Genomic DNA, 11,281 nt, shown 5'->3' on the forward strand with positions numbered 1-11,281 from the left:
AAAAAAATGAGTGGATTTTTTAATATCATGGAACAGAACAATATGTTATGGGTTGATTTCACAAAGAGTTGGGACTATTCTTATCTCGAATTAGGATACTCATCCTAACTTGGGACTACCCTTAAGTGTTACGTATCTCCTATAGGACTATAGTTCTAACTCTTTGTGAAACATCGACCCCTGGTACAAAAGTTCACGTCGATTTTGTTATCTCTATAGGCACCGATTATGTTGTGAATGTGTGGATTTGCATCTTAAACACACCAAGAACCATCGTTGAGTGTATTGATTTCCTGTTCTTGTATAGCAGAACTTTACTTTGGATAATCCCCGACTTGTTTAGGGCCAATCTTTCATGAGAGTTTTACACTAGCCTCCTTCCTCAAGGCTGATATGACCATAGAAGTATAACCAAGGAACTATTATCCTCCATGATAACCGATCCGTTTCTCATACCTTCATCCCTCATTTAAACGCCAGAATGTCCTTGGAGTACTTGCATACTTCCAACAGACGGACAAAGCTTCTAGACATGTTCTTTTGTAATTCAAACTGAGCCCCGATCGACCCCCTATGTGTTGCCGACTAAAGTTACGTAATAGAAGTTGTACAACTAGAATAACGGACTGGTCAATGACCATACGAGCTGTTAACTCGCACACCCATAGGCATTAAATTCATTTGGAACTTCACGACCCGTCTATACAACAAGACTTCCTTCACAGAAACGAAGCTAAAATGGCCGCCTCCTATTACTTGATTGGGATTCTTGTTCTGGCAGTGATTGTCAGCGGGCAAGAAGGTAAGCTTTAAAATGTTTTTAGTTTGATAAGATAAGACCATTTAATTTGAAAGTGAAGAAAGCGAAGACAGAAATGGTGCGTTCGTTTAGCTTCCCTGGGTGGGGTCTACCATAGAGCCTCCATGATCCACGGTTCGTGTCTGGAAGATTCAAGAATTCAAACATAATTCATAATGAGATTTTTAAACTAGAAATAGAAATAGAAATTAGTCCAAACCAATGGTGATGATGAGTCTAGATCGCCTCGATCAGTCTTCTTTAAAGATTAGACACTGGACACCTTTGGTAATTAATTTTCACTTGGTGTATCTCAACATAAAATAAGAAACCTGTGAAAATGCGAACTGAGATTGGTTGTCGAAGCTGCGAGACAATAACGGAAGAAAAAAACACTCTTGTCACACAAGATGTGTGCTTTCATGTGCTTGATTTCGGGACCTCGAAATCTAATTCTGAGGTCTCGAAATCAAATTCAAATACTTATGTGGAAAATTTAAAAACAAAACTATTCTTATGGTGGCCCTGAAGGGACATCGCAAACAACTGCAAAGATTATTGTGCACCGCAAATATCTGCAAAGATGTTTGTATCTGCAAAGATGTTTGTGCAGCGCAAATATCTGCAAAGAAATTTGCGATATCGCAAATAGTTGCAAAGATAATTATTTGCGATATCACACGTTGCGATGTGCGATGTCCCTTCAGGGCCACCATACAAATGAGAAGCCCTGTTTGTAAAAATTAGGGAAAAGTGGTGGCAGGATAGATACGTAATGTTTACCTCACTATAAACCGTTTGTGTTCTCCACAGTTGGATCTGTGGCCGAGGGTAATTTTCTTTGCCCCTATTGTGAAAAGGCCGTCGAGGAGTTCAAGCAGTACGCGACAAGCGATGCAACATTGGTAAGTCGCAGTCAGCTCCATTTATTTTAAAATGTATTTCTTATTATGTATATTTATAATGTATATTTTTGTTTGTTTCATATGTTTACTTATTGTGTATTATCTTATTTGTTTTTTTATTCCATTCATTTTAAAATATATTTCTTATTATGTATATTTATATGTATATTTTTGTTTGATTTATATGTTAACTTATTTTGTGTTTTTTCTGTTTTATTCTATTCTCTGGTTTATTTTACATACTTTTTATTCTTTTGTATTTCATATTTTTTATTATTATTATGCCTTTTAGTATTTTTGGTATTTTTTTATTCCTTTTTTTTAAACCCATTTAGATGTAGAGGGGGCAAGGGCGGACCATTTAGGGGGTAGAGGGGGCAAGGCCGGACGGCCCAGGGGTATGAGGGCAGGTCGGTACAGGACCATTGTGATTGTCTGGCTCTCTGCTGAATCCTTTGACATTAATCATTATTACCAAATTAAAGCAGTGGACACTATTGGTAATTACTCAAAATATTTATTGGCATAAAACCTTTCTTGGTGACGAGTAATGGGGAGAGGTTGATGGTATAAAACATTGTGAGAAACGGCTCCCTCTGAAGTGCCATAGTTTAAGAGGAAGAAGTAATTTTCCACGAATTTGATTTCGAGACCTCAGATTTAGAACTTGAGGTCTCGAAATCAACCATCTAAACGCACACAACTTCGTGTGACAATGGTTATTTTTCTTTCTTTATTATCTCGCAACTTCGATGACCGATTGAGCTCAAATTTTCACAGGTTTGCTATGTTATGCATATGTTGGAACTGTGAAGGCTAGTCTTTGTCAATTACCAATAGTGTACACTGCCTTTAATGTGTTCATCGGTGCATTTAAAAACTATTATCGAGAGAAGTATGCCAATCCAAGTATGCTCTGTCTATTGTATTAATATTTCCCATTATTAGGCCCAGGTGGAGAAACTTGCCGAGTTTAATTGCGAGTTTGTACCTTTCGAGTTCCACACCCAGTGTCTGGACCTGGCCAAACAACTCCCTGGCCTCATTAGGGCGCTTGCTGAGCAGTACTTGGTGAGAACCTTCATTTTCTAATGATAACAGTAATTAATACTAGCGTTTTTGTTTCTCTTTCAAGCTTCTTTTTTGTTTTTCTTTCTTCAAATGGGGATCAAATTTCAGAATATATTATTGCTGGAATTGAGAAGAAGGAAAAACTTCCTTTTAAAGTATGTGTATGGCAACCACCTTGATTGCTTTTATGCACTGCAGAATACGCACACACTCATTCAACCAATCCTGGAAGTGCATTGTTAAATTAATTCTTGTTTTCGTACTCGTTATCGAGGCCTTGTGACCGGGTTCTTTACTGGTTAAGCCTTCGGGTTAGAATTCACCCCAGATTCCGTGTCCGATGGGCCATTTTGCGGCCTGTTTGAGTTTGATTCTTTAATTATTTGATTTGTAATTTCCAATAATGATGTTCTCCTCTTTAGAACCCACAACTTGCCTGCACGAGAGTTTGCTCTGCGAAAGAACTCACTGCAAAGGGTAAGCAAAACGATGTTATCTTTGTATACATGTCTTAATTTACTATAGAAAGGTATAACGGCTAAGCTTCACCTTGTTTCCTAAACATTGACTAATTAAGTGTTTTATTATAAGCTTTCTTACTGTAAACATGTTAATTTTTTTCTGTTGCAAACTAAATCGTATACTTATTATATCATTAAGGATGTCAATGTGAAACAAATGTCTTAAATTCAATTGATTTGAGTTGAACTTCTCTCTTGAATTTACTCCACAGTTGGACCTGTGGCCGAGGGTAATTTTCTTTGCCCCTATTGTGAAAAGGCCGTCGAGGAACTGAAGCAGTACGCGACAAGCAATGCAACATTGGTAAGTCTATCACCTCCGACAGTTTATAATTTACAATGGCGTTATAACCATGCACTTTTTGCATTGCCACGATCAAAATCTCATCCCATCTCAGAAAATAATTGTATGCCGATCAAAGTATGATGTGCTTACTAATTCAATGTGTCTTCCCTCTTCTAGGCCGAGGTGGAGGAACTTGTAGAGTTTTATTGCAGCTTTGCTCCTTCCGAGTTCCACACCCAATGTCTGGACCTGGCCAAACAACTCCCGGGCCTCATTAAGGCGTTTGCTGAGCAGTACTTGGTGAGAACGTTCGTCTATCTTTATGATCATAGTAATTCTATTAATAGTAGGAGTTTTTGTATGTGTCTTTTTTTTTCTTCTTTTTTTTTTTCTTTTTTTTTTTTTTTTGGGGGGGGGGGGGTTCTAGGATAATTACCGAAATTATGACTACAGTGTGTGTTCAACGTCTAATTATGGTTATGTAAAGATTGTAAGGATGATCACATCAAGAATAACCATTTAATTCAGGTTTCAGTTTGATATATTCATTGTTTGATATTAAATTTCCGATGATTTTTCCCTCCAAAAAAGAACCCCAAACTTGCCTGCATGGGAGTTTGCCCTGCGGGAGAATTCACTGCAAAGGGTAAGCTACATAACAATTAACTTTGTAAATTATCTCTCTCTGAGTGTTTTAAGCTTCTTAGCAATCTGCTTAGCATTCTGGTTAGCAGTCTGCTTAACAATCTGATAAGCAAATATTTGCTGAGTCATCTTCCTAGCAACCTGCTTTTCAGTCTGTTTAAAAATCTGCTTAAAAACTTGCTTAGAACCTTCCCTAAAATCTGCTAAAAACCTTTTTAAAATATGCTTCAAAATCTGCTTTAAAATCTGCTTCAAAAAACCTGCTTCAAAATCTGCTGACAAATATGCTGTAAAATCTGCTGAAAAACCTACTTAAAAATCTGATTTTGTGACGTTTTAAGTTGTAAGTTGTAAAAAGCTCTTCAGGTTTGATAAAATTATAAGTTTATAAGTGGCCTCATCTGTCTTGAGGAAAAGTCTCAAGCGGGCGATACGGGCCAATGTGAAACAAATGTCTTGAATTCAATTGATTGGAAGTGAACGTCTCTCTTGAATGTTCTCCACAGTTGGATCTGTGGCCGAGGGTAATTTTCTTTGCCCCTACTGTGAAAAGGCCGTCGAGGAACTGAAGCAGTACGCGACAAGCAATGCAACATTGGTAAGTCTATCACCTCCGACAGTTTATAATTTACAATGGCGTTATAACCAGACACTTTTTGCATTGCCACGATCAAATTCTCATCCCATCTCAGAAAATAATTATATGCCAATCAAAGTTATAATGTATGCTTAATAATTCGATGTGTCTTCCCTTTTCTAGGCCGAGGTAGAGCAACTTGTAGAGTTTTATTGCAGCTTTGCACCTTCCGTGTTCCACACCCAGTGCCTGGACCTGGCCAAACAACTCCCGGGCCTCATTAAGGCGTTCGCTGAGCAGTACTTGGTGAGCGGTCGCTTCCTAATGACCAGAATAAATAGTTATATTAATAATGTTTGAAATTTTGTATTCATTTTTTTTATTTAACTATTTATAACAAGTTTTGTGTTGTTATAAACCTAAATTTGCTATATCTGTATGAACTTTGAAAAATCAGTACCATTAAAGGTCAGGTTTTAGTTTTGATTCATCCATTTACTAATGTTTTATTGTTGATGATGTTCCCTCTCAATTAGAACCCCGAACTTGCCTGCATGGAAGTTTGCCCTGCAGGAGAATTCACTGCAAAGGGTGAGCAAAATAACGTAAACGTTGTCAACTATCTCTTAAAGGCAGTGGACACTACTCAGAATGATTATTAGAATAAAACCTTTCTTGATGACGAGTATTGGGGAGAGGTTGATGGTAGAAACGACTCCCTCTGAAGTGCCATAGTTTTCCAGAAAGAAGTAATTGTCCACGAATTTGATTTCGAGACCTCAGATTTAGAACTTGAGGTCTTGAAATCAACCATCTAAACGCACACAACTTCGTGTGACAAGGGTGTTTTCTTCTTTCATTATTATCTTGCAACAATGATGACCGATTGAGCTCAATTTTTCACAGGTTTGTTACTTTTGGCATATGTTGAGATACACCAAGTGAGAAGACTGGTCTTTGACAATTACCAATAGTGTCCACTGTCTTTAATAAATGATTTACTTTTAGAAAGGGCTTCTAACTTTAGATGACCAAAAAGTCCCTTAAACAATTTTGTATTCAATTCTTTTGTTAGTTACCTTTTCTTTAGTATTATGGGTTTGATAAGCCCATCCATTAATATTTGCAAAGATTTGCCCTTTCTCTTTGTGAAATTAAACACCATAAGATAAAACTTTAAGCTATTAAATATTTTGTGGAAAACACTATAAAGAAATGTATAAGGTTTGCCGTGACACCATGTACAAATCTCTTTTGGGAGTATAGCGGGAATGGCTTGCAGCCGGTTTTTCTGCTCGACGCCCAAAAGACGGTCAGAGCACACTGATCGAAAAACCGATCAGAAAAACCGACTTGTTTTAGAGCCACCACTATACACACAAAATATTTTTTTTAAGGCAGTGGACACTGTTGGTAATTACTCAAAACCAATTACTTTGTGTCGAGTAATGGGGATAGGTTGGTAGTATAAAACATTGTGAGAAATGGCCCCCTCTGAAGTGACATAGTTTTCATGTGTTTGCCATTATGTAGGTTTCAGTAAGCTGACATTTCTGACACGTTAGATCACTTTATGTTATTTGTAATCTAATTGTTTGTTTTTACAGCTGCTGTAGACAATGTGATAGTCACCAGTCTTGCTCCACTGTGTAAGTTTTTTTTTAAGTGTTTGTTTTTCAAACAAAACTAAATTACTTGAAATGAGTGACGTAACTTTTCGTTACTATTGGTTGGAATAAACATGAAACACAAATCATGAATAGTGTATTATAAGTGGTGGCAATTCTACTTAATTTTGTATGAGACTTTTGACGACAAAATAGGTGACTGGAGGTAAACCATTATTCCCGGTTTACGGAACCACATCTCTGGGCTCAGCATTCGCAAACGGACACCAACCATCACAAATCTGACGGACGATTCATGCATTTCTCAGATTTTAATGTTTTTGGCTGAAAAATTATCAAAACCATATCATTGGTGACGACTGCATTCATACTTCTCACCAAGTAAATTTCCATGGTCATTAAAAGCACCGGTCACGCTTGGTAATTGTCAAAAACCAGTATTCGCACTTGGTCTACCCATTTAACCAAGTGAGAATGCTGGTCTTTGACAATTACTAAACGTGTCCAGTGCTTTTTGTTTAAAGTAAATAACAAATCTGTGAAATTTTTAACTTGTTTGGTCATCCAAGTTGCAAGAGAATGATGAAAGAAAAAATCAACGCCCCTGTTGCACAAAGTTGTGTGCTTTGTCAGATGCCAATTAAAAAGCTTCATGCCTTAAGTCTTTAAATATTTGAGCGAGAAGTTACCTCTTTCTCAAAAACTACGTTACTTCCGAAGGGGCCGTTTCTCATAACGTTTCATACTATCATCAGCTCTCCGTTGCTCGTTAAAATATTTGAACTTGATTTAGAGACCTCAGAATAAGACCTTGAGGTCCCGAAATCAAGCATCTGAAAGCACAAAACTTCGTGTGACAAGGGTGTTTTTTCTGCCAGTATTATCTTGTAACTTTCAACGACGAATTGAGTTTTTATTCTAACAATTTTTCGAAGTAATTGCCAAAAGTGTCCAGTGCATTTAAAACTTTGAGTACTTACATTCTGTAACTGTATCTAACGGCGTTGTTCCCTGCAGTTGGAAAAATGGCGGGAAACTTGAAGGGTGGCTTTGTCTGCGTCGCCTGTGAAAATGGCGTCGGTTTGTTGAGAAACATCACCCTCAACCAAGGGGTTATGGTAAGTGCCGTATACAATGTCGGTAAAGCTAGTTTGACACATTACGTCATTTCAGTAGGGCGCCCTCACCTAGAGGTCAAAAGGAGGTTGTTCATTGGCCAATCCTGTGCGCCGCCTGTACAAATCTGTGCGTTTCGATTGTTTCGTCACCGTTTTTCCACTAAGATGGCCGCTGGATGACATCAATGCATGAACATTCACATAGGTCCCTGCGTTTGTAAAAAACTACGTGAATGCCCAATATCGAAATAGAAAGTGACATTCACTGTGCAAAGCTATGTATGTCCAATGTCCAATATTGAAATAGAAAGTAGACATAAACTGTGCAAACCCATGTGGTGAATGTCTAGTGTTATGTCCAATAATTATTGAAATAGAAAATAGACATTCACCGAACAAAGGTATTTATAGTGAATGTCCGATGTACAATATAAAAATATAAAAATTGAAAATCACAGGCATAAACCCGGGTGAAACTCAACATTATTTATCCCCGATGCAGAATTCTATTAAATCAATAATATATTATTGTATAAAAACTGATTTGCATTGTCGTTATTGTTGTTCCAGGCCTCCGCAGAGAAATTTTGGGAGGGTCTTTGTGTTTTCACACCCTACATGTATTACCAGAACTGCCTGGATTTCGTCAAGACAGTGCCAGGTATGATCCAGCTCTTCGCACAAGAGTACCTGGTAAGTAAATTTGGAACAATTCAAACCCCTGGGCCCAATTTTATAGACACATTTGCTTAGCATGAATGTTTTGCCTTGATAAAAACAGGACTACCACAAAATTTCCACGTGATTTTCAGGTTTGCAAACAACAGCTGAATACCAGTAACTAGCTCAGTATGCAACAATTGGAAATTTGGTAGACAATCCTGTTTTTATCAAGGAAGAAATGTCATGTTAGGCAAATTGTTGTACTTAGTAGCTCTATGAAATTGGGCCCAGATCATTAGACCGTATTGAATACCTTCTTTAGTTTCTATGAAAGTTGCCATCTTGTAGGGCAAACCGTATGTGCGTCTAAACGACGTAGTTCTGAGCAAACGCACTTCACCGAGAACAATGGATTTACCCGGTAAGTCTGCTGCCACCTAGCGCCCCAAAAGTCCCTCATTCTGACTTTTGAGTTTAGAGTAAAGTTAACATTATGTTTGTTCTTGTAACTTTATCTTGTATAGAACCCGGTCAAGGATTGTGCGGATGTCTGCCCTGCTAGAGAACCGCTTTTCCAGAATGGCCGTCACACCAATCTCTTGAAGATGTTCCAATCCATGAAGGCCAGGAAGTAGAAGAGCACCAAGGAGGGGCAAGAGACTTATTATTATTTTAGGTCTGTCAAAATCTGGTTTGAAAATGTAATGCTTTTATACATAACTACTAATGGTACTTAATTTCTCATAATAGCAAAATCAAACATAATCTTAAAGTTGGGAAGGTAGTGCATTCTGCTCAACCAGCCTCCTGGTGGATGATACCCAAGCCTACATCCATATGGACTGTAAAGGGGGTAACCCTGTTGACTGCTTCATTCTTTCGATAATGTTTTCTTAATTACTTCACATTGTGATGACTTTAGTTTTTGTAAACCACGTAGACAGTATTATGATATGACACTATACCAATGGTAGACCGGTAAGCTTTCTTTTGTCTGCTATTACTTTCATTAGCTTACCTTTCGAGAATAAAAGCGATTTGCAAAACGACTCTTGCCTTTGTGATTGTTTGGGTGGTCATTATCTCATATACTGTTATAAACGCTTCAAGGCACCGAAGACTAATAATTGTAATTACTGAAAACAGTTGCATATCATAAAAATTTACTTGGCATCGAGCAGTGGAAAGCTGTTGATAGTATACAACATTGTGAGAAACCCCCTCTGAAGTAACGTAATTTTTAAGAGGTATAATTTCCCCTCTCAAATAATAAAAGATTTCAGCTGAAGCCTTTTATTATCATGCATCTGAAAGCACACACATTTGTGCAACATGGGTCCTTTTCTTTCATTATTCTCTCTTGCAACTTCGACGACCAATTGATCCCAAAATTTTCACAGGTTTGTGTTTCTACATGTCGGGATACACAAAGTGAGAATACTGGTCTTAGGCAATTACCAAAGGTGTCCAGTGCCTTTAAATGCGGGTTATTGAAATCCCCACTGACGCTTTTTGGAGTAATACTCCACGTTATTTGTAGAGCTTTCAATATCTCTGGAACTAAATCAATTACAGTTTTGACTGACGCAGAAACTCATTTTTTTTATGTACACATTGGGTTTTTGCTGTCAGAAACGTCACGTTAGAATTTCCCTTTGATAGAACATCAAACGAATGGATTTGTTAACGTGAGGTGAGAGACTTGTTTTGTCCCTCAACTTTTATGAGGACCCGTACTGAAAAATGAGTGCATCACAAAAGACTTTTGTAACGTGAATTTAGAGATTTTGTACATATTTTGATGGGCACCCCTATTGATATAGAGTGCATCACAGAAGGTTTTGTTAACGTGAGATTGTAGACTTATTTTCCTGAACTTTTATGGGGACCCCTAATGGACAATGAGTGCGTCACAAAACTCAATTTAAAGCGTGGAGCCCCTCTTTGTAATAATAGAGGTGCGGTACAGAGACCTAGTCGTGCAAAATAAAACCCGATCAATGGTGCGAGCTTTAAAGGAACACGTTGCCTTGGATCGGACGAGTTGGTCAAAACAAAAGCGTTCGTAACCGTTTTTTATAAAATGCATATGGTTGGAAAGATGTTTTAAAAGTAGAATACAATGATCCACACAAGTTTGCCTCGAAATTGCGTGATTTTCCTTCTACTGTGCGAACTAACATCGTCGGCCATTTATGGGAGTCAAAATTTTGACCCCCATAAATGGCCGACGTGTTAGTCGACAAGGTAAAAGGAAAACCACGCAATTTCGAGGCATGTTTGTGTGGATCATTGTATTCTACTTTTACAACATCTTTCTACCCATATGCATTTTATAAAAAACGGTTACAAACGCTTTTCAAAGACCAACTCGACCGATCTAAGGCAACGTGTTCCTTTAAAGGATTCGGGTACTTTTTCAAAATGTCCACAGATTTACATTAAACTTACAGGGTTTGAAGATAATGATAGTGGAAAGCTTCCCTTCAAATATTACTTACTATAAGGTTGTGTAGTTTTTTAGAAATGATTAAAACAAGCCACAAAACAATTTTGTTCTCATGAGACCAAAATAGTTTTAGCATGTAAAATCCCCTTAACCAGTTAATACGTTTTTACATGCTAAAACTGGGACGAAAGTTATAACTTTTACTTATTTCTCAAAAACTACAGCACCTCAGTAAGTAAAACTTCAATGGAAGCTTTCTACTATCATAATCTTCAAACTGTGTAAGTTTAATGTAAATCTGTGGACATTGTGTTTTTTGTTATAGGAAAAAGCACATAATACCCTATAACAGCAAGACTGCCTTGACGCTCAGTTAAAGGCGCCCGACACCTTTGGTAATTGCCAAATACCAGTAGTCCCACATGGTGCATCCCAACATATGCATCCAATAACAAAGCTGTGCTAATTTTGAACCAATTTATCTTTGAAGTTGCAAGAGAATAATGAAAGAAGAAAAGAAAAAAAATTGTTGCATAAATTTGTGAGCTTTTAGATGCCTTAAAAATGTTTTAAGACTAGTCAGGCCTTTTGTTTGAGCGAGAGGGTTACCTCCTTCTCA

The 11,281-nt window shown here is 37.5% G+C and overlaps 1 protein-coding gene across 1 annotated transcript; it reads left to right on the forward strand.

Annotated features, from left to right (window-relative positions):
• The first annotated feature begins 634 nt into the window (after positions 1-634).
• LOC139953240 (uncharacterized) lies at positions 635-9,262 on the forward strand. The gene is made up of 14 exons (XM_071952706.1): positions 635-802; positions 1,613-1,704; positions 2,653-2,775; positions 3,198-3,252; positions 3,509-3,600; positions 3,760-3,882; positions 4,174-4,228; positions 4,734-4,825; positions 4,988-5,110; positions 5,341-5,395; positions 6,412-6,453; positions 7,450-7,550; positions 8,121-8,243; positions 8,738-9,262. The coding sequence occupies exons 1-14, from the start codon at positions 739-741 to the stop codon at positions 8,846-8,848; spliced, it is 1,251 nt and encodes a 416-aa protein (XP_071808807.1). The 5' UTR covers positions 635-738; the 3' UTR covers positions 8,849-9,262.
• The last annotated feature ends 2,019 nt before the right edge of the window (positions 9,263-11,281 follow it).

Source organism: Asterias amurensis, chromosome 21 (genome assembly GCF_032118995.1).
Source record: "Asterias amurensis chromosome 21, ASM3211899v1".
Taxonomy (NCBI): domain Eukaryota; kingdom Metazoa; phylum Echinodermata; class Asteroidea; order Forcipulatida; family Asteriidae; genus Asterias; species Asterias amurensis.